The 25,480-nt window shown below is 37.4% G+C and overlaps 1 protein-coding gene across 7 annotated transcripts in view; it reads right to left on the bottom strand.

Annotated features, from left to right (window-relative positions):
- The window catches only part of LOC134530180 (protein unc-13 homolog 4B), a 150,972-nt gene that overhangs the window by 91,650 nt on the left and 33,842 nt on the right, over positions 1-25,480 (bottom strand). For all 7 annotated transcript variants that reach the window (XM_063364820.1, XM_063364822.1, XM_063364825.1 and 4 more), the window contains exon 2: positions 2,307-2,514. In XM_063364820.1, coding sequence (XP_063220890.1) covers positions 2,307-2,514 — 208 coding nt within the window. The remainder of the gene's footprint in view (positions 1-2,306; positions 2,515-25,480) is intronic.

The following is a 25,480-nucleotide window of genomic DNA, read 5'->3' as shown; positions in this document are numbered from 1 at the left end:
CATGATCTTGGAGTAAACCGTTTTTAATTTTATTTGTAACAAACTTATCACTTTATATATATAAATAAAGTTATATCAAATTAATTTAACTTAAAGCCTACACATGATTCTGATTGACTACAACATAAATTTTTCCTATGAAATAATGGCGATTAGCATTTTTTTTTAAATTTAAGAATGACTACAGCTGTAACATTATTATTAATAATCACTTGTTCATAGACTCAAAATAAATTATGTGCTCTCTGCATTAACAACGACATACATTAAAAAACTGGATATTGCAATAAAATGGTTCAATCCAAACTGGCGCCTTTGTTTCTGGCATGGAGGTAAGAAGTTCGAGAGTGGATGCCTGCAACATGTAACCTCTGTAACGAGCAAATTAATCTGTTCTTATGTTGCAAATACACTTATTATACGAAACTCGGACACGAGCAATAATGCCGAGCGTGATTATTAGAGACCTGCAAAATTCGCGGATTCATTCGGTGATAGGCTAGAATTCAAACACATATACCTCTTAGATATTTTTTCTATTGGCTTACTGTTCATCTGGACGAATCTCAACCAGTCATAAACCGTCAACCAAAGAAGGATCGAATCACAGACAAACCAGCTGAGACGACTTACAAGTCGGCAGCCAATGAACTTGCGTTATTTACCCGAATGTACAGGAGTATGTGCAGTCTATCCTGAAGGCCATCGAAACAGCGGATTTTGCAGGTCTCTAATGAATATATATGTGCGCCTCGTGTTTTCAACTATATACCTACATTTCTGGACGCGAATCACACGTAGTTACCGCAACCGCCGCTAGAATTCGCTGCCGGAGCAGCTACGTCGACTATCGAATCATTCCATGTGCATAGCGAAATTTTAAGCCATATAATGAAACGGCTCTGATAAAAGCGAAAAAAAAAAAAAAGAAAGAAGACTGGCCTGATTTTAGAGAAAGGAATTTTTTTTGATTTGATAACGTCTTACAAATAGATGAACGCCGGCTGAACGCACGAAAAAATTGTCACGTTCCGCCTGAGCCGAGCGTGCAAGAACCGGCCAACCACCTTGTGAGAAAATATTCTATACCTAATATCAAACAGGTTAAGGCGGGCTTTTTTTTAGCTAATTGTTCGTGATTATATTTAAACATAATTATTTAAATTAAAATTGCAAAAAAAAAATGTAAATAGTATTTGAAAATTAAGATGTATACAATTTTTCATCAATGTTTTCTTATGACATTATCACGTGAAATGATCGTCCGTGAACCGACTATATACAGACAACCTTCCTTTCCAACCAAAATACCGTCCATATTGTTAAAACTCGTTTAACTGTTGATATTGTCAAGTTTCCCCGTTGGATGCAGAGATTAGAGAAAGTTACAGATGGAGCATAAGCTCTGAGCACTGTGGCCAGTTTGTTCACGTAAGAAGATGGCGGCCATTTGTTTATATAGTACCTATATAGAAAGAAATGTAGTTTACTAAATACTCTTGTACAGAATCATTTTTCTCGAGTCAGCAGTCTTTATTTGTTTAATATTCATGCACTTTCCCACCACCATGAGAAAATGCGATTTTATTCATGGAACAATATGGCGGCGATTTGCTTCCCCCTTAGCTGGGTTCACAATTGAAAAAATAACAGTAACAGTAGGTCGTGTGCATAGGATATGAACGCCATGTTTCCTAACCTAACGATTCACAATAGCAGAAAGTTTGTCGTGTGCATGGGAGCGAGGTCGTGCGCATAGGAGTGAAATGAATATATTTTATTTCGGTCGCGTACGCATGGCACAACAGCCAATGGGAGAAGAGCAGGGTGCTTTTTTTTTTTGGCGGGAATAGAAATATGTTTATATTTATTAACCATATTGTGGTAAGAAAATGTCGAGATAATAAAAGTATTATCGTTATTTTGAAAGTTAATATGTTTATTTACTAACACAGCTAACAGATGTCGCATAGTTCGCGAAATTTCATTGGCTGAAATTTAACAGTAAGAATTCCATTGTGAACCGATTTCGCAGTTCGCACAGGTCGTGTGCACAGGTCGTGTGAACGGCTTGCTATGCACTCGCTTAATTTTTTTTTAAATTGTGAACCCAGCCTTACGTCCCCTGGCTTCAGCAGAGATACCTATACAAACTGTGTTTATGCTCCATCTGTGACTTTCTCTAATCTCTGGTTGGATGTGGGAACTTTTGTGTTCGCGCCATCCGCCACAGATGGCAGCACCGTGGATGCTGAAGAACACGGGAAGAGGGTAGAGAGAGAGAGAGTGTGTGTGTGGGTACTCACGTTCCAGCCCATGGCGGTGGAGATGAGCTCGGACTTGCCGGCAGGCCCGAGCTCCTGGTCCGAGTCCGAGTCGTCGAGCACGGCGACCTCTTGCGCCTCCTCCACCTTCTCCTCCTCCTCCTGCTCCTCGCAGGTGCGCGCCATCGCCCGGTGCTCCCGCAGCAGCGACCCGAAGTTCTCGAAGAAGCCTCCGTCCAGCTGCTGCACCCTGCAGCACGCAGTCCCGCACACCGGTCACCACAGATGCCGCGCCCTTCCAGCCACACGGCAAGCCTTCTTTCCAAGGAAGAGAGAGAGACGAACACCCGATCGTGCACCTTCGGTTTTTATTTTTTTGTTCGTTGTAACTCGTGATAACTAATGGTCAATCAGGTTAGGTTAGCTACATTATAAAAACTTTAAAACATTGTGGACGGTTGATTTGGTTAGGATAGCTACATTAAAGATACCGTGAAATCGTGTAAACAAAAAAGCGAGCATGAACTTCGGGGAACTTCGGGTGTGGCTCTCTCGTCTGTGAAATGAAGGCTTCCCCTCCAGCGACCCTCGCAATGGGGGAGACAGATTTCAAACATTAAAGGGGTTGTGCCTCCAATTTCAGATCAAGATTTTATACTTACAGTATTTACAGATAAACTTGTAGACTTTTTTCAATTTTGATTAACTTTCACGAAATGACAAAGTATATGCAGCGCATACTTTTTGCATAAATTAGCTGCCGAAGTTACATTTTTTAACATTTTGGGGTTGTAAAAATAAGGAGAATTTAATTTATTGCATAACTGAAACTTTTTTGGGTTTAACTGAAATGCCACTGGCTACTTCAAGAAATGGTTTGAATTTCTTTCAGAAAATGTTAATTAATTTTACCTGGCATTACAATTATCTCAAATTTGTTACGATCTTGACAGCCAAGAAACATGATATGAGCTTTTGTGATAGAAATGCAAATCATATCATGAAGTAGCCAGTGGCATTTCAGTTAAACAAAAAAAGTTTCAGTTCTGCAATATATTAAATTCTCCTTATATGTACAACCCAAAAACGTTAAAAATGTAACTCTGGCAACTAATTGTGCAAAACGTATGCGCTGTATATACCTATTTTCCGTTTCGTGAAAGTTAAACAATTGAAAAAGTCTAAAAGTTGATGAGTGATTAATATAAATATAAAATCATGACCTGAAATGGGAGGCACCCCTTAATGTTTACACTGTACGTCATAGAGAAACCCTGGAGAACACACAAACACACGGAAAACTAAGCCAAAATCAAACCCAAGTGCAAATGTTGAAACGCAAATGCAGCACAGAGAAACCCGTGGAAGGAATCAGAACAATATTACAGCACAGACAAACACAGTGCGCTGACGACGACACTAACAGTAATTACAGACAAACAGCGACTCTGGCAACACCACGACGACAGCATATAGGCTTCCCCAAGACAAATCATTTTCGGAACAATCAGACTGACTGTAATCATCTTTCTTTTGTCTGTCCTTCAGATTCTTATCTACGACACGCAAAATTAAAACTGCAATGGAGTATATCCAAAAGCAATGTGTTAAACTTAAAAGTCACTACATATGCCGCGCGTGCTTGCATTCCAATTCCAAAACAAGACATAACTCGTGCGATGGGCTACATAAAAAAACCGTGAATTTGGCAGCCGGGCAAGGCAATTCCAAGATGGTGGCAAGGTGCCCGAAGTAATTAAAACAGTCATACACAAGGGCGCGATTCTGTAGGATCCGCAGAGTGTAAGGGGAGTTGGAATCTGCGTCCAAAGAGTTCTGCGCGAGGGGTAACGAACTCAAGTCATCTCCATAGCGGACGCACCAAAACGCCGAACGTACAATAACGCCAAAAACCATAACGCCGAATGCCAAATTGACTACAACGCCGACAGCTAGAAAACTGCTGTGTACCACAACCCCGAATTACCACAACGCCGAAATACATTAACCCCGAAAAATGTCATTGCAGGACTGCCACAAAGGTTAGGTTATGTAAGGTTAGCACACAAATTCATTCAGTTGTTTTTCATTTTGCTCCTGTGGCCCCTCCTCCTTACAGCAACATTTTTCAGCGTTACTGTATTTCAGCGTTGTGGTACACAGCAGTTTTCTAGCTGTCGGCGTTGCGGTCAATTTGGCGTTCGACGTTATGGTATTCGGCGTTCGGCGTTGTGGTAACGACCCAACTCCATATACATGCAATTAACGGAAAACATTAAAAAAATTAAAAAGTTTTCCTTAAAAAATAGTTTTTTGTGTTATTATTACGTCTATCATCCCTGTTTCACAGTTACAATTGCCTCCACAGTGAGTGGGTGGTTTATTATTATTATTTTTTAATTACAGAGAGTACAACCGTTTAGATCTTGGGTTCAAGGCATCATCAACAACGATGTCAGACAGCGATATACAACAATAAACACAGGGTCATTGGTGAAGAAACTAACAACTGCCTACAGTACGGAACCGTTCCGGCATTTGTCTGACGTAATGGTTTCGGGTAACCACGTAAAAACCAATAGGTACTAGGAAGGCAGGTCCGCAACTCAAACCCGATTCTTCGGAATGTCAGTTCAGTGCCTTACCACTACGCCACCATTTCTACATGTATATTAACGAATTCACACCAATTTTTAAACCTTTTTTAAATCCTAACACACAAGTATAATTAAGTCCGGTAACTGATGCTGAAAGACCGTGTTGTTCAGAAAATTGGTAGATCCAGGCCATGTCTTCCAAAAAAAATGTGTTCAAGTGTTGACCAGTAAAATCCGTAATTTGAAGAATTTTATTTAGCTAGGCGCATGCCACTAGGCATATACTAAATATAAGATAGACATGTTTTTGGGTTGTGCACACGTACCTGAACATTGGCTCGTGATAAAAGAAAAAGTTGCCTGAATCGCAAAATAGTAATGACAGGTGCTTTTCTTTATATTTTCTATTTACGCAATCGTGCTATTTTTTAATTAATAAAAGGAACGTTATGATTCGTAAGTTTGTATTTCAGCATACTTTCTACAAACTATTAATATCTTTTTTTAATTTGACCAGACTATGAGCATTATATTTTTCATAGATTTAAAAATTGGCCTGCTACATATTTCACAACAAAGGTTTTAAAGGATTCTGTTTAAGTAAGTTGTTAAAGGTTAAGAACAAAAAATAATGTTTAGCAGGATAACACTGTACCTCGTATTTAGTTAATGATTCAGATCAGGTTGAAGCATACTCAAAATAGACTAAAATTTTTAATTTAAATGAGAACCAAATTTAATTTCTCTTGGTTGAGTCAGCATTTATAAAATTCAATGTTTCATTTTTTCTTCCAGTCAATAACACCTTAAAAATATGAAAAATTGTGCCTTCGTACGTTACAGACTGTTTAGTGAACAGAAACAAGATTTTTTTTTGAGACAGAAAAAAATATAGGAAACCTATTTTCAGCAATGAACATAAACTATAGTTGTTTATTCCTTAGACTAGTAAAACATTTTAGAGTTAAAACTTGGGGCAATGAACTTACCAGAACTATTTTTAGATCGCTTCCTTCCACAGGTGATTACTGCCGAAAACTTAAAGAGTTATTTATTTGTTTTAACGTAGGGCCTAAACTTTGTTAATTTCAAACACAGACAAATCCCGATAGCATAATTTTAAGCATTAATTCGTAGAAAAAATCATTAAGTTTAATGACTCATATCTATACATCGAATCTATACATCATATCTATACGCATCATATCTATACGCATCATATCTATACGCATCATATCTATACACATCATATCTATACACATCATATTTATACACATTATATCTATATATCATATCTGGGAAATTCTCTGTTAAGACGTTTTGGCAAGTACATAGTTGTCCGGTCATAATAATATTTGATCTATTAAAATAACCTACTAAAGATTAGAAAAGTAACAGTTTAATTAGAAGTACTAGAAAAACCAATTGAATTTATTGCTACTTTTCTAGATATTAGCATTTTTCTGGAAAATGGTTGCAGGGTACTGTTGCAAATACATCAAAACCACATAATACATAATTATATCCATTTATTGTTATATGCCACATAGGATTTACATTTCTATAATTATACTGCTTCGCAGTTTCGAGCAATAATAAACTAAAAATTAAAACCCACTTCTGAAATATCTTAAACAAAAAGAGTAGATTTTTAAAATGAAAACAATGTAGTTTACAGTTAAAATTTTAAACTTAACCTGAGATCAACTTCTAAGTAGTGTTCTTAAAACTAATGAGGCATTCAAATAACAGTCTTCAACATAAATAAGTACACTTTTTTGACGTGACGTCTAATAAATCGATGAACGCCGGCTGCACGCACGTAAAAGTGTCCCGTTATGCACATTATCCCGTTACGCTCATTGTACGCTTGCGCCACATCTATCTCTCTTCCACTCGATTGAAACAACCATCGATTTGACGTTTTCGAGGCACATTAAACTTGAAACACTCCCATTCTTTTCCTACTTTTCCTATCCTCGTCCTATCCTTAACAGAATAACACAGATTGGAAGAAGTTAAATAGCAAACATGTATAAAAGTTATAGTTAAATTAATCTTTTCGTTAAAGTAATAAACATATTTGAATTCATGAGTTCAAATAAAATAAAATTTATCAATTAAATTGTAGATTTTTTTCACTCCTTCTTTGTATCCATACAAAATACTGATAATTCAATAAAAATGATTCAATTTTATTTATAAATTATACAATCATTTCATCAATGTTTTGTTTATTACGTTGTCACGTTAAACTATCGTCCGTAAACCGACTTTACAGAGAACCATTTTTCTTTTTAATTTTGGACTTCTTATTTAACTGAGGGGTTTTCCATACCACCCAAAACTACCCGGTCATTTCGCCCCTCCCAAAATTACAGGTTGGGTTCGTTATCGTGTTTTTTTCTTTCGAATTTACCGATTTTTAACAACGAATAGTAGGCTACGTTCGTGTGTACAGGAGGGAAATGAATGTTTAAGTTTTGCTATGGACGTGAAAAAAAGCATGTTTAAAAATAAATCATGTGGTTTATCTGCAAAACATAACAAGCGATAAAGAATACCAAAATATGTTGGGAAGTTAGAATTCTTCGCTAAGAATTTTACATAATCGATCATAACCTTAATTTATGTTATGTCATGGAATAATTACCAGATTTTTAAATATTAATATGCGAACATTTTCAATATCACGGAATGTCATTGGTTAAAAATTAATGCAAAAGAATTTAAATTTTAACCTGTTTTACACAAGTCTTATGCGTAGCCTGCTTTTTTTTTTTTTTTTTTACTGTGAACCCCAGTCTTTACACCCCCCTGTTTCATAATAATTTCGTCAAGCGAGCCAGCGTAGCTTCCGCCCAACAGCAGATGTTTGCAGCCGGCGTCCGCCGCACGGCGCCACCTCCCAGCGCAGTGTATTTTAGGAGGCAGTCCTGACCGTGGTCCTGACCTTCGAATGAACACGTCTGGCGCGCAACGCCATTGTCTTTTAACTAAACATGAACACCTGATTTTGCACATTTTCAAGGTTTCTTTTTCCTCCCCGCATCAAAGCATACGACCTATGTAGAACTGAAGCCATGGCAGTACTTGAAGATAAGACGCAGTGACAACTTGCCGCTGTTCCGCTGTGCATTATTTTGAACGGCTACCAACGACATAGAGAGCTAGTATATATACTGCTTTATTGCCCTGCTTTCAGCGCCATTCAATGCCGTCGACGGCAGACTGGGGTACTACACTGAGATAAAGAGAGAGAGAGAGAGAGAGAGAGAGAGAGAGAAAGAGAGAGAGAGAGAAAGAGAGAGAGAGAGAAAGAGAGAGAGAGAGAGAGTGAGGAACCACAACACTCGCACTTGTCACATCATATTCGTAATCCGAATTCCTAATTTTCAACACACGAATATTTAAATAAAGCTAAGCTAAGTCTATGAAGCCGAAATCAATTTTTTTTTTTGTTTTGTCGTTCGTAAAAATCTGCGAAAACATTCGTTGATTCTTAATGTAAACAAACACCTGAAAATAGTATAACAAGAACTTTCAAAAGAAGACAAACTTTAATCCTATATTTTTCAAAAAAAAAAAAAAAAAAAAAAAAAACTACTACATAATTCTGTGCATACATAAAAATTTATTCCAGAAGTTCATTGCCACGCGAAATTGGCTTTTCTTTACATTTTTAACTGACCCTTAAGAAAAACGTCACATGATCCAAATTATGAATCACTTAAAAACACGTTTTTAATTCCGTCAACTTGGTACAATTTACAATTTTACAAGAGTCATCTGGTCGAGGCTGCCTGTTTATGCTGGCAAATGATTGCTATTAGAACATTGTTTTTTCTCACCAAATCGTCAAACTGCGTCATCATGACCGTTTAAAAAAAAAGCATTAGCAATATTCTGCGAATCACATTGTATATGTTGTCTTTGGTTGGTATAACTTTGGACTGTTCCACATCAAAACAAATCGATGATCAATAGTTTGAAAACGGACCGTTCCGATAACGACAAAAGAACAATAACGACGAGAACAATACATCGTACCAAAACTCAACAATGACCATAACGTGCGAAATAGCCTTTTAAATGGCGAAAAAAAAAAATTGGTTGTCTGTAAAGTCGGTTTACGGACGATAGTTTAATGTGACAACGTCATAACAAAACATTGATGAAATGATTGCATACTTTTATGAATAAAATTGAATAAATTTTATTGAATTATAACTATTTTGTATGTATACAAAGAAGGAGTAAAATGAAATCTACAATTTAATTGATAAATGTACTTTTATTTGCACTCATTAATTCAAATATGTTTATTACTTTAACCAAGAGATATTTTTATCTATAACTTTTATACATGTTTGCTATTTAAATTCTTCCAATCTGTGTTATTCTGTCAAGGATAGGACGATGATAGCAAAAGTAGGAAACGAATGGGAGTGTTTCAAGTTTAATGTGCCTCGAAAAAGTCAAATCGATGGTTGTTCCAATCGAGTGGAAGAGAGATAGATGCGGCGCAAGCGTACAATGAGCGTAACGGGACAATGTGCGTAACGGGACAATGAGTCATCCTTTTACGTGCGTGCAGCCGGCGTTCATCGATTTATTAGACGTTGTCACGTCAAAAAATATATATATCTCGCCGCAACGGTGCCACACAAACAAACCGAGGCAAAACTGAAACAAGCGTGTGCTAGCAGTCCTAAACTGCAGTGCGGCGTGGAAAATACCGCAACGCCGAATACGGCTGCGATCCGAGCGTGGGACGGACTGTAGTAGCGCGCCAGTCGCTACTGCACCTGGGGAGCGCAGCGGACCGCGGAGATGTGTGTCGTTGCTCCCGGACGGACGGGTGGAGAGAAACCTGCCGTTCACAGACCTGCAGTCGCGCGCCCGAATAATGCACGATGCTATATCTTCAGTTCCCCCTCCCCACCTGGTTGTAAAAGCAAAAGGTAGGTTAGGTTATGACTGCCAAATGTTTTTTTTATTATTTATTGTTGTTGTTAAAAGCACAGAGGCCAACATAATCACATAAAAATAAAACATAGGTTTCATACATCCAATACTGACAACATTATAACATCGTATACATACAAAATCACCTTTGGTATACATTTATACACCGTCCGACTTATAAGTTGGTATTCAGGTCATTGCTGTATTTTGCATAACAAACATTAATACAATCATCGCAATTATTTCTTTTATTTTTTTTGGGAGACCTAGAAGTTTTCCTTTGTCAGGATTGATCGTTACTAAAATGAAAAGTTGCTCAGGTTACACCACTTACATGAATAATATGTGAAATAGTTTGTAAAGCGTTATATTTCTCACAAAAAAGTTTTTTTTTGGGGATATCATGAATAAAATAAAAGGTTGGCTAGGCTAAGTCAGTAACATTTCAAGTAATGTGAAATCGAGGGGGAAGGGGGGATGTTATTTACAGAAAATTTATTTCTTCCGGTGAGCAATCAAAATGAGAAAGCGGCGAAGTTGCACACGCGAGGAGCAGGCAATTTGGAATACGTTCGAGGACTGACAGGAGGTCAATGAATCTTAAGTTTTCCCCCGCGGTGCGTGCACATAACTGGCGATAGGGACTGCAACTACAGCTCGTCCGTAACAACCAGCTACTGCGCCGGGTGTCACCAATTAGTGCTTTCTTAAACTACACAAAATGTTAACGTTATCCGATTATCTCGTAAATTTTCATGCTTTAGGGGGTGCCTCCCATTTCAGGTCATGATTTTATATTTATATTAATCACTCATCAACTTTTAGACTTTTTCAATTGTTTAACTTTCACGAAATAAAAAATATATACAGCGCATACGTTTTGCATAATTAGCTGCCAAAGTTACATTTTTAACGTTTTTGGGTTGTACAAATAAGGAGAATTAAATTTATTGAACTTTTTAGGTTTAACTGCAATGCAACTGGCTACTTCATGATATGGTTCTCATTTCTATCACAAAAAAAACTTATTTCATGTTTCTTGGCTGTCAAAATCGTAACAAATTTGAGAATTTTGAAAAACCAGGTAAAATTAATTAATATATTCTGAAAGAAATTCAAACCATTTCTAGTGTTAGCAATTATCATCACTTGCGCGATTTTAACAGCTCGGAAAGTAAACATAGAGCGAGAAATTTTGTGATCCAACAACAAACGAGCTATCGGAATTAATTTACAAGGGGGGGGGGGGAATGGTAATAACTAGGAGCATGTCTTTTCGCGAAATGATTTCGAGCCTATAGCTATACGTTAAAACATTGTAGCATCGTCTGTGTTTCGTGATTGGTTGAGTTTCTCCCACGTGCGTGTCCTCTGCCAGCACACGGATCGCAGCAGTGTTGTGCGTCCTGATTGGCCTGGTCGAAGGTGGCGACGGCTTCTCTTGCATATGGCCGCCAATCACAAAGGATAAACTGTGGCGTGGGGAAACTTTATTACAGTCTAGAGATCGCTCAAGACTTTTCGAAAAAGACATGTCACAAGTAATAACATGAAGAAAAAAAATTGGTTGTCTGTAAAGACGGTTTACGGACGATAGTTTAACGTGACTACGTCATAACAAAACATTGATGAAATGATTGCATACTTTTATGAATAAAAGTGAATCATTTTTATTGAATTATCACTATTTTGTATGGATACAAAGGAGGAGTGAAATGAAATCTACTATTTAATTGATAATTTTACTTTTATTTGCACTCATTAATTCAAATATGTTTATTACTTTAACGAAGAGATTATTTTAACTATAACTTTTATACATGTTTGCTATTTAACTTCTTCCAATCTGTGTTATTCTGTAATGGATAGGACGATGTTAGTAAAAGTAGGAAACGAATGGGAGTGTTTCAAGTTTAATTTGCCTCGAAAAAGTCAAATCGATGGTTGTTCCAATCGAGTGGAAGAGAGAGAGATGCGGCGCAAGCGTACAATGAGCGTAACGGGACACAGCGTAACGGGACAATGTGAGTAACGGGACACTTTTTCGTGCGTGCAGCCGGTTTTCATCGATTTATTAAACGTTCGTCACGTCAAAAAAATAAGCAACTCGGTGTGTTACATATGAAAGGGGAGTACGTACCTAAAGGCATTGAATATATATAACTTATAGAAGTCGCGAGGGGATAGGATTTATTATTCCAATTTTCGGATCCAAAACTGTGGTAGTTGTTAGCTCCGCCGCTAGACAGCTCTTCTTTCCACAAGAGGGTACTCGTAGTTACCAGCTTCCACGCCAGAGCGCTGTAGCGTCGCTTTTTTCAAGGTCATGCGCGTAATTTTCTGTCTCACTCTATCGAGAGGCGGTGCCTTTTGTTGAAATCCGAGCGCTTAGATACGGGCGGGCGCAACTGAATTGGAGGAGTACGACCACCGAAAAAAAAAGTGCTGTTAAAAGATGCCAACATAAAAATTTAAGTTTTAATTATAAGAAAACTACAGAAATTTCTTAAACGTAATAACGTAAAAAAAAATACTGACATTCGTAGTTCAGAATTTATAAAATGTTGTGTTAACGGAGTGGCGCATTGAGTAAAATGGCAAAACATAATTTGGAATAATTCTTGACAACGTTGAATGATTTTGGTAGCTATGAAACAACTATGGCTGCGATGACTGTTGAAACGCGTGCACGTAATGTTATTAGTAACTGAAACTAATGGTATGATGTCATACTTTGTGGCTATGCAGTTTATAATTTTTTTAACATAAGATGAAGCATTTTTACATAATGTTTTGGTTGTTTCGTAATTCAAAATAAATAATCTTAAACGTTATATGGTGAATATTCCCAGTAACGAATGACCACTAAAAAAATCAATTTTGCCAACATAGATCTGAAAAGTTAACGATTTACTATGCTAAGTTGCTTATAAATAACGCACATTTCCCGGATCTCCAAAGAAAATAAGAGTTTTTGTTATAGCATTGAGTTGCCACTCTTTATATTCCTTGCTTTGAGGTTAGATACACAAGTTATGCTCGTAAAAACGATGCGCAAGTATTTTGAATACAAATATATTTTCTTTTAATAACCGAAAGGTAAATATTATTTCCATGAAATATAATACAATTATTTAAACACAGACAACATATAGGAGCTATTTTTTGTTTAATATTCCATCTGGCGTGATAAATATTATATTTTAAAAACAGTTTGTGGATTTTTAATATAAAATAAATATTTATTTATGACATCAATTTAAGTTGTTCAAAAAATTCGCTTTGGTATGAATTCAACCAAATTCATGTTATTCAGGGCAGAACATTAGAAACTACCAAAAAAGATTATCTACATTGCTGTTTTGTGTAAATCTGTGCACGGACTTAGTAAGTGATATATTTATAATTCCTCATTTTAGCAACCCATTTTAACACAAGAGAAAAAGGATTTTATACTAAAAATTATTATGTTAAACCATTAATTAGCAGGAAACATGTATGAATAATCTATTTAAATTTGCATTTGAACAGTGAATATTATTTTTCAATAATAAATATATTTTATCATCGTATATTTCGGATGAAAAGTTTGTATTTCCATCTAATCAGAAGAATTATGACACAGTTAATTAAATTGCTTTACAAGTTTTTATTCACATGAAAATCATTAAAAATTGGTTGGGAAGTTATATAAATACACAAAAACAAATCATTATACATACAATTTTATTATCTTAGTGGATTTAAATAAATGGTGTCCCAGTGACTACTGCGAAGAAAAAAATCTTGCGAAAGGTTTCCTCGTAATTGAAATTCGTCAAAAAAAATCTATCTCTCATTTTTGGTGACATTTCTGACAAGTGGTACGATGAAATTTGAGACTGGCAAATGAATGTTGTGAAGCAATAAACAAAATATCACATTCGTGAACTACAAATGTAGGTATAGTTGTTTTTATTTTATAGTAAAAGTATATCTAATAACCCGTGACTTTGCTCACGTAATTTCCGGGTATTGCTGATATTCTACCATTTTAAGAAAAGTATGAATTAAATTCCCTAAGATTTTTGAAGAATTATACACAAAGAACTGTCAAGTATAGAACATATTTAATAAATAAAAATATTTTTACGACTTATTTTTAATTGGTTTAGCGTAAGCCTATTTTAACTTTTATTTAAAATTAAGTACCTACCTTATTTTCTATCTCCCGGTTTAGTGACTTTGAGAATATATATTTCCTTGATGAATTCTTAACTCTTTTCCATCTGACGAAGAAGCCAATTAAAATATAAACTAAGACTCGCGCACTTATTGTATGTTAAGACTGCCATCGTTTGAAATTACTGTAATTTTTTTAGTTATAGTCATGCTTAGGATAATAACATAATATGCCTTATTACGCATACATTTCAGTATTCATGAAACCAGTGCATTTTTATTTGGAATGTAGAGCAGTTACCAAATTTCTTATCTCGCATATTGATTTTTTGGTATGGCTAGTATTACTTAAACTAAATTTTTGAATTTTCACTGATGTACTCTTTTCCCTTTTCTATGTGATTTAGAAAATATAGCAATATACGTAAACCAATTAAACCAAAATCATCCTGAATTTTTATTACCGAAAAAAGTTAAATACAAAAAATTTTAATATGCGTATTTAATTATTGAATTTATATATATATATCTTGCCAATACTGATTTAGTGGGATCCATTTTTTTATTTTTAAAAATAATATCTACCCCTTTTACTACTTAATAGATAATGTTGAATAAGAGAAGGTTGTTTAAGGTATGTTGATTTTCCTTGCCAATATCTAAAAGTAAATTTGTACAAACGCGAAATATAATTTAAATAAGTATTTTACTTTTAAAATAAAACCATATTTTGAACGGAACACTGACTATTGGCCCAATACAAAGATTTAATAGCTAATTTTCACTTCACTCGGGTACAGAATCCCATCATTCAGTGATTTCCGTGGCTAGCTTCTTTTGGGATTTCATCATTCTCAAACGACGGTAAAGGAAGCTCCTCTTCAAGGTCGCCTAACGATGCTGATAAGACCTGCCGGGTAATTTGAATCGGTCTTTGATTTGGGTGTCTGGGGGGGGGGGGGGGTGAAGGATGATGTCACGACTGGGCTGGTTAACCTAGTTCTGCCAAATACCACCAGGGGCGTATACGGCCGATACCCAGCGATGAAAGCGATCGCAGCGGCGGAGCTTGGAACTACAACAATTCTTCTGAGAAACCGGACAGAAAATTTAACCTGGGCTCGCGACTTCTATACATTATATATATTCAATGCTAAAGGTGAGGAGGAGGCAAGAGTGTGTGGGGGGGGGGGGGGAGAAGGGAGGACAGCCGGTTAGGATCATGTGAGATCACCGCCATTTCGAGAAACCGGTTTTGACGAGGTACCACGGTACATTGCGAGACCAAAATTATACATAGCAGCTGCGCGTATTAATTGTGAGATATTGATGCACTGCGTGTATTCGCAGAAGGGACGATTAGCGCGTAAACTTTTCTGTACGACTTGAATTTATTTTGTGCGCTTCTCTTACTTAATTTTCATCTTACGTGATTTTAAACTTCATTAACAGTTTCACCCCTTCCCTTGACGTTTAGTACTTGAAAATCGCGTAAATGATACAGGCTAGCGTAAGTGAATATTTCATTTTGTTCGTTCCACGAAAGAAGTCTTGAATACTTACCAATCAAAATAAATTCAAAATTAAACAACAAAAAAAGTCACTTTGATAAAAAAAAAAAGTATTTTAAAACTGTTTCCATAATACAAACACTACAATTCCGCCAATATTTTGAGCATTTAACCGATATGGCACAGCAATATGCTGAAGAAAAATGTAAGCGAGTCTCCCTACTCGCCAGTGATGTTTAGCATCTAACCTCGGTTCCAAGCACAATTATACACTTATAATACGAAAATAGGGCACGAAATTAATCGTAAAAATCTTTAACACAATGCTGAGTGAGATAAATATAGCAACTTGAGTTTTCAACTACACTTCTGAACGAGAATCCTCACCCGCCGCTGTAATCAGTTGCCGGAGCAGCTACGTCGACAGTTCAATAACTTGATTAGCAGACCGGCATTTTAAACTATATAATAAAATGGCTCCGATAAATGCGAAAAATACTTTTAACAAATACTAAACCCCGGATTTTGACTTGATTTTCGACAAGGAATTTTTTTGACGTGACAACGTCTGATAAATCGATGAACTCCGGCTGCACGCACGAAAAAGTGTCCCGTTACGCACGTTGTCCCGTTACGATTAGTCCCGTTACGCTCATTGTACGCTTGCGCCGAGTCTATCTCTCTTCCACTCGATTGGAACAACCATCGATTTGACTTTTTCGAGGCACATTAAAATTGAAACACTCCCATTCGTTTCCTACTTTTCCTATCATCGTCCTATCCTTAACAGAATAACACATATTGGAAAAGTTAAATAGAAAACATGTATAAAAGTTATAGTTAAAATAATCTCTTCGTTAAAGTAATAAACATATTTGAATTAATGAGTGGAAATAAAAGTAAATCTATCAATTAAATTGTAGAATTAATTTCACTTTTTCTTTGTATCCATACAAAATAGTGATAAATCAATAAAAATGATTCAATCATTTCATCAGTGTTTTGTTATAACGTTGTCACGTTAAACTATCGTCCGTAAACCGACTTTACAAACAACCATTTTTTTTCCCCGTTCTATCTCATTGTATAAACCGGTGTGGCATTAAATTTTGCTGTCGAATAGGATAGGTTAGCTACATTATAAATACTTTAAAACATTCTGGATGGTTGGTTATATTAGGTAAGTATAGCTACATTAAAAATACTGTAAAATCATTTTATGGTTGCTTAGCAAATAACTTGTTAATATGTAGCTATCCAGGGCTAGGAAACCGTTTACATGATTTTAACAGTATCTTTAATGTAGCTATCCTAACCAAATCAACCGTCCACAATGTTTTAAAGTATTTATAATGTAGCTAACCTAACCTTTCACAATGAAAAAAAAAAACCGAAGATGCACGATCGGGAGTTTGGCTCTCTCGTCTGTGAAAAGAAGGCTTCCCGCCAGAAGCAGGCTCCTGCTTGTTGCCATCAACAGTCGTGCAGAAGCGGCCGCCCCGGAGGTGACGCGGTCGTGTGTCGATGGGGGTCGTTATCTCGCCCGGAGCGCGTGTCATCACCTCGTGGATGTCAGCTGCCTGTTCGCGTGGCGGCGCTCTGGTGACCTAACTATTGAATATATATATATATAACGTATGGAAGTCGCCGAGGGGGACGCACCACAACGCCGAAATGCCAAATTGACCACAACGCCGACAGCTAGAAAACTGCTGTGTACCACAACGCCGAAATACACTAACGCCGAAAAATGTCATTGCAGGACTGTCACAAAGGTTAGGTTAGGTTAGGTTAGACTAGGTTCGGTTAGACTAGGTTAGGTTAGACTAAGTTAGGTTAAGTTATATTATGTAGGTTAGGTTAGGTAAGGTTAGGTTTGATTGTGGTATTTCGGCGTTAAGGTACATTTAAGAAATACACACAAATTCATTCAGTTGTTATTTCGGCGTTCTGGTACACAGCAGTTTTATAGCTGTCGGCGTTGTGGCCAATTTTGACATTCGGCGTTATGGTATTTCGGCGTTGTGGTAACGACCCGTCGCGAAGGGGTACGATTTATTCTACTAGTTTTGGGGTCCAAACTGAGGAAGTTGGAAGCCCCCCCGCCAGGCAGCTCTGCTTTCGAAAAGAAGGCACTCGTGGTTACAGTCTCCCACGCTAGAGCGCTGTAGCAATGCTTGTCTCAAGGTCGCGCGCGGTTTCTGTCTCTGTCGCTCTCTCTCTCTCTCTCTCTCTCTCCCTCTCATTCCAGTGGCGAGGCTCAGGAACAACTCCCCAAGTTTAACCAAAGGTTGCGAAATACATCGTTCGTTCAGTGTCGCCAATGATTCCACAACCAAAGCCGCTTGTGTGTTGTCGTGTAATGTTTGTGACTACACAACTGCTGTACTCCTTAATTTGAATTATTTTAATTTTTGACGTGACAACGTCTAATAAATAGATGAACGCCGGCTGCACGCACAAAAAAGTGTCCAGTTACGCACATTGGTCCGTTACGCTGTGTCCCGTTACGCTCATTGTACGCTTGCGCCGCATCTATCTCTCTTCCACTCGACTGTTTATAAAGTGAAGTGAAAAGTTAATGTGGTTTTCATTGCTTATTACAACAACAATTTCGGCAATAAAGGTTAATTATTCTTGCATTTTAAAAATCTGATTACTAGTATAATTTCAAGCATTTATTCTTTTATTATTAAAATAAAAATGATTCAATTTTATTTATAAAGTATGCAATCATTTCATCAATGTTTTGTTATGACGTTGACACGTTAAACTATCGTCCGTAAACCGACTTTACAGACCACCAATTTTTTAATATGAAAGTTTGCTCATATTCTTTAATAGTATAATATATTCTGGATTTTATTAGTTTAGGTTAGGTTAGTATTATAAGTTTATGAAGTATAATTTTTGTGTAGTTGTGTAGTTCTGAGGTTAAGTGTAAGAGCAGGCTAAAAGCCTCAACTTCGCCATTAAGTCAATAAATTAATTAATAAACTATCTTGACTTTCGAGGTCGAGCCTCGTCGGAGAGTTAAATTGCGCTGATGTTTCGCTCTGCACTGCCGAACGCATCTTCAGGGTTGAGGAATCTGCTGAGAGCTGGAATTTGGAAGGGCGCTACATATTCTTGCCAGGGGTTTTAACGAGCGGCCATGTTGGAAACAATTTTGCAGGTTCGTACTGGATCCACATCAGCGCGACGGTGGTGACGTGAAGATCTCTTACCAATCACGTTCGACACATTCATGACGTCGGCGCGACTAAAATAGCGGACGAGATGGATCTCCCGATTGGAAATATTTTCTATTTCCATCGCGTCGCGGGAGCTGCGTTACTGAACTGCGTGTCAGAATTTTGTTTTCGAAAGATGTATAAACTGGCGCATTGGCTATTATATTATTATTCTTACATTTTTTAGGTTTTTTTAAAATAAATTTATGTGTAATCTCTGAAAAATGTTTACGTGCAGTGATTTTCACAATCGAATGTTAAATTTCGAATTAAACAAATTAATCACCCAAAGATATCTATATTTAAAAATAATTGCAATTTTTGATGGCTGTCGTATGTAAAAGGAAGAAGCATTTTATGTAAAATCGTTTATTTTTTATTGTCGCGCGAATAAAGCCATTGTGTTCACAATAACGCGATACTTTGCTGTAGCATCGTGCCGGCGCGTTATTGTGATTCCAGCCTCAAGTGATCAGTGATTGGTGCATGTGATCATGGCGACACACATTACAATTTGCCATGGAAGTTTGTACAACGGACCAACAAAGAATAAACAATACTAACAAAATTACGATTTTTTTATAAACCTTTAGGCAGGCTTACGTTCATTATGTTTTTTTTAAATATTTTATTTAAATCAACCAAGCGAGGTGATTTATCTTGACTCATGTAACTTGTCTCAAATTTTGACAGTTACAAGTGCCAATAAGGTCCATTTACCAAATGCCACTTGCAAAAGCAACACATTACGTCGTTTACAAACAAACGCTGTAAGATAGGTAGACATTCTGGAAAGTCAGGGAATTTAAAAGTGACCAGGGAAATGTCGGGGAAAAGTTATGGAAACTCTTCAGTGATAGTGATTTGAGAAGAAAATGTAATGAGCTGGACTGCCATCACTCGGACTGCGAAAGCAATTCCCCCCCCCCCCCCCCCCATTTTTGTTTTAGTGCATTGTCATACATACTATGGAATTGTGTGTGCAAGGTTATGTTCGAACCAGACGAGCTATGGGAATGGTGACAGCTGGATTTTCTCACATTTTCAGAGAAATAAAATAAAAAGTAAACTAAAAAAAAATTAATTAGGGAAACTTGTAATTTTGGTACTGGAATTTCAGGGAATGGTCATGGGAATATTGATTTGTGAGGACACACTGGTAGACCACTGGTCACAATGGTTCCGAAAGGCAACGAAGGATCGGAGATAAAATTTGGTTGGGTCGGGTTGTTTTTCAAGTCGCACGACTATGCCTCCGAGAAGGTGGACTCCGAACCACTCGGGTTACCGACGGGACGCCTAAGATGTACATTCTGTATTGCACAATTTGGCATTCGGCGTTATGGTATTCGGCGTTGTGGTAACGACCCGTGTTAGCGCATAGAGAGTTCCAAGATTGAGCCACTCCCCCCGCTCCTTTCCAGGGAAGGGGGGGGGGGGCAAGCCCTGAGAAGGTGTCCCTCGTCCAGTGCAAGCTCGGGGTGTATTCGGACGCTGCAGCAGGCAGCAAGCACACTGCCCAAGGACGCAACCCTCTCGTGACCTTGGCGTGACCAACGAGGCGGGCTTCCTGCCTCCCACTCCCGCTCGCCAGCGCCAAATACACGCCCACACCACAGGCTCTGATGAATTACTGCACTGCAGACGTCACCGCCACGCGAAAGCATCAAATAAACTATGTTTTAGAGCTTCAGGAATACCCAAGCGGTTTTAAAACTGCTGAAGATATCAGAGTGGTGTCTAATCTACGCAAAGTATTTTAAAAAAATACGTCAAGGGCTGATGACTAGTTTTGTTTCAGTATTTCGGTTTTACGCTGTACTTTTAGAAGAGTGAAAAAGGCTAAAGCATGTGTTTTCGGAATAATTTTTGGACATGAAACATCCGGTTCAGATTCTTTAAAGTACTCAGGGGAATTGCATTATACCTGTATCTTCATTTCTCCGCCGTATAATGATATGTTTACCACTCAAGTCTCATAGTTTCCCTATGAACGAAAGAAGTCTACGCGCCAGTTCACAGTTTTGCACTTAGAGGCGACACCGCGCTAGAAGCTCCGGCGAGCGTCGCCCTTATCATCCCTCTCATTCACACAAACACATCCCTGACTTAGGCGGGCCTCTTAAAGGCAGGACGACTGCGAGGACTCGGTAGGCATACTTTAACCCTGATGATGGCGCCTGCATTGTCCACCGAAAGGTTGTTAAACTCTTCACTTCCGACGCGGCTAAAAATCAACAAGCCAAAAAATCTCAAGCTGTATCATGAGATTGATATGAGAGCATACTGTCCACTCTAGAAATTATTTTGGTATTGTTTCTGAACATGTAATGGAAGTTATAAACCTATAAAATTGTGTCGGAAATTTACCATGAATCCATGGTATCCGTCCTGAATTGGTTTAGTAAAAAGAAAAATGCATAGGTAATATGCCATATCGTCAATAAAATCAGCAAAAGGCTGGAATGTCATTATAAAAAGTTGCATTTTGTGATTCCACCTCATGGCAGAATCTATAATGTTATCAGCTGATCCAATAAGAGGTTCAGTCAGATATCGAAGGGTTGTATATTTTTGTTGTTGTTGTAGCTGATTGATTGCAGCTTTTAAACATACTAATGTTTGCACTGTGAGAGACTGGATGCATTGGTATGGTAAATTTATGCTACAGTTGTACAGGTTATGGTTTTAAAATACATGTTTACATATTTACCAAACATTTCTTACAGTGTAGCTGGAAGTTCCGTGTTCTAGCAGCGTGAGTAATGAAGTGAGTCAACTGCCGTTACTAACGACTGAGCGGTTGAAGGTCTGTCGGCTGGTGGCAGTCTGCGAAGTCACGTCTCTTGTTTCTACTAAATATTTCAACCGTTGCCTCTCACATCTCATACCAGAAAACCAATTACCTTTTGAAACTACATTAAATGTCTAAATTCCATCAGATGGTTAAAAAAATTAATTGAGCATAGCCTAGTACCCAAGGATCATTAAAAAAATTCTCACTTTAGGTTAAGTTGTTTGGAACGAACCTTCTATCGCTGACATCTTTGTGTACCATCGGCATAGAGATTTCTGTGTACTTCTATTTCCTACCGAGTATTCATTTGGAAGAAATGTAGGTGTGCAGCGCATATGCGCTTATCTAAACTCTTCAAGAAACGACCGTTTAAAACTTCCGCCCCCTTACTGCACACAGTATATTCAATTTTATCATAGCCTGATACGCATACTAAGTCAAGCAGGCAGCAAACTTTAAAATTTTTTTTTTGCGTTACAATAAGAGATCAAAAAAGCCCAGTTATGCCTGTACCTGGGTGCCAAACGAGCCCGAGTCCAAATTTGGCGGTTTTTGTTTTATTCCACATTATAACCTAAACGTAGGTTTTCTATCGAACATTGGAACTGAATCAAGAATTTTTCTTGAGTATCAAGCGAAAGTTATAACGGCATATGTCCAAAGCTTTAGTCAAGTCCAGTTAGGCCTACAATGTTATGACCTTGCGGTTGTTCGGATAAAGTCCCTCTACAAGTAATTAATCATATGTCCGTTCTTATGGAGGTTGGTGGAGAACACATTAGCATTGAAAGAGCAATTTTTTTTTTCGTCTCCTGTAATGTTGCCCATTTGTGACTTAAGACTAGTTTAGTTCTGAGGTACAGATTATATGCAATCATCTCATGTCACAATACTGACGCATGGCTGGATGTTTATACATAAATTAATATTAAACGTTTAAGACTAAGAAAGTCTTTCAAAATGTTAATTTAACAGTGGAATAAGTGTGTCCCTAATGGAAGAAGCAGCTGGCTTCACTTAGCTCTAGCCCTGTCCCAGTAAGGTCAACCCTGATAAAGGTCAAGACAAGCATTCAAAAGCCAGTATTCCAAGCCCGTACAACAGTTCCAACTTGAGAGGCCGTCTTAAGTTTTTACATATTTTGTTATAATTATAAATTTTAACTCTTTATCCCGATTTTTGGCATGTCAGGGCATAGCCTAAATCATATCTCCCCGACCTTCTGCACCTCGGCCGCATATTTACTAACAGACTCTAGTCTGTAAGCGCCGCGAGGTAATAACTTATTTTGACGTGACGTCTAATAAATCGATGAACGCCGGCTGCACGGACGAAAAAGTGTCCCGTAACGCACATTGTCCCGTTACGCTGTGTCTCGTTACGCTCATTGTACGCTTGCGCCGCATCTATTTCTCTTCCACTCAATTGGAACAACCATCGATTTGACTTTTTCGAGGCACATTAAACTTGAAACACTCCCATTAGTATCCTACTTTTCCTATCATCGTCCTATCCTTAACAGAATAACACAGATTGGAAGACGTTAAATAGCAAACATGTATAAAAGTTGTAGTTAAAATAACCTCTTAGTTAAAGTAATAAACATATTTGAATTAATGAGTGCAAATAAAAGTAAATTTATCAATTAAATTGTAGATTTCATTTCACTCCTTCTTTGTATCCATACAAAATATAGATAATTCAATAAAAATGATTCAATTTTATTCATAACACTATGCAATAATTTCATCAATGTTTTGTTATGCGTTGTCACGTTAAACTATCGTCCGTAAACCGACTTTACAGACAATCAATGTTTTTTTCTCACTCGGGCGATTTCAACCATCATGATAATCACACCAGTTCACAAGTGTTGACTTCAACAAGTAGCCAAAGCTAAATCGAATTCCATTTCGACACAAAAAATTTAGCACGGAATCTTTATTGCAAGCGATAGGCGAGGCCTGATTCTGGCCTCTCATGAAAATGCAGAACCTACATCGCTAAACCGTTCCAAGTAGACTGTTATCTCACCTGACGACTTAACTCTTAAAAGGGTAAATAGTTGTGTCGAATCACGCACTAATAAGATAAGTACCTGTTCGCAGGAAGAAACACACTCAGTGCCACATGCAATTTAACTTTGGCGAATGATTTGTAAATCCATGTGATAACATTTTGTCTTCGCAGAAAAGTTGCTTCCGCGTCGTGTGAACGAATTCTCGAAACACATACGTACATACAGTTTGACTGGACGATTAACTCTTTGTCGTTGCAAAGAACATGCCGCGTTTAGGCTGAATTATCGGTAAACATGAATGTGGTTCTTAAAACCAAAACGTACTAATTAGATCAATTCAACCCTAGACTGTGTATAGTCTACATAAAAAATAATGTGTGATACTAATTTTACTTAAGCCACGCTATACCACGAAGATGACGTTGTATGTTAAAACATTCTTGGGACTTTTGAAATTTCTTCACCACCGAATCTTGATCCCTTTCCATGCAACTTTAAGGAATTGACTCCCGTATTAGTGACAAAATGCTTCCTGGAACTATGCGTGTAAATATGTATGTATGTTCAGTGGCGGATTTACAAATTTTCCAGGTATAGGCTGCAAAGTTTTTGCCGCTCTTGCCTCTACAATTTTCATGTCCTAGATTAAGTTCGTTACAATCCCTTTTTGCGCGATTTTTTGTTGGCAAAATCATCGATTATATCGTCGTAAGTAATATTGTTCATTAATTCCGACTCTATGCACAAAAGTGCTAAAGCGTTTAATTTTTCTTGGCTCAAGGTCGATCTCAGATAATTTTTTACCCTTTTTAGACAAGAAAAACTTCTCTCACCCGAACAATTTGTCGCTGGTGTACATAAGGCCATACGAAGGGCTATGTCCAAGTTCGGATAAACGTTCTGCAAACTTTGTTTTCGCAGAAACGAAGATAGACTCTGTAATGATGTAAAATCTGGTTTTACCAGAATGCTTTGCGAAGATATGTGGCTTTGAAAATGTATGCATTATTGAACCAACTCAGTCTCTAAATCATTAGGATACATTTTTTCTAAGGACAGAGCCTTTTTCGTAAGGGTTGATAATGATAACTCGCTCATTTTGGTCAGAAATGAAAATTTTTCATTGAAATTGTCGTATGCCTTCTTCCTTTTTTCTAATTCGGATACGAGTCTATCAATGATGACGAGAAATGTATTAACCCTGAAAGTATCGCTAGTATCACTCGCTGTCATACTCATTTCTTCATCGGGTGTTTCATCAGCAAATTTTTTTCTTTTCAGTTGACTTTTTCCCAAGTCTTTTGTGTACTGCTTCGACGCACTTAATTCCATTGCCATTTCTTCGAAATACTTGAAGTTTTCTCGTTGCTCTACGAAAAACTTGCGAAGAGATTCATAAAGATCGGCTACAGTAATCAAATCTACGGTAGAAGCCTGGATTTGAACATTTACTTTGTTTATTCTTTCCAAAAAACATTCCACACAACAACCATTAACGCTGTTTCCAGTTTTTTTAATTTTGAAAGAATTCCCATTGCTTCATTTCTTGTGACAGGCTTTTCGGCGCAGTCATTCCTGATTGTTTCCAAAGCTTTAATGACTTCGTGCCACGAATCTCTCAAACTTCTGCATGCATCCTCTCTAGCTGACCAACGTGTGAGGTTTACTCTCTTGACTGTTTTGCCTTCTCCGACTTCAGTCATCAATATCTTCCAGCGTTGTGTTGAACTTGAAAAAAAAAACGTATATTTCTTGGAGCAACATGAAGAATCGACAAGCTTCTGTGCAAGATTCAGCAGTCGCAGTTGCCACTAAATTTAAAGAATGGGCAGAGCAAGGAACGAAAAAAGCAAACGGTGCTTGACTTTGAATTTTAGCCTGTAAGCCATTGTATATGCCAGACATATTTGCGGCATTGTCATACGATTG

The sequence above is a fragment of the Bacillus rossius genome, chromosome 3 (assembly GCF_032445375.1).
Source record: "Bacillus rossius redtenbacheri isolate Brsri chromosome 3, Brsri_v3, whole genome shotgun sequence".
Lineage (NCBI taxonomy): Eukaryota > Metazoa > Arthropoda > Insecta > Phasmatodea > Bacillidae > Bacillus > Bacillus rossius.
This window is presented reverse-complemented; position numbering and strand designations above follow the sequence as displayed.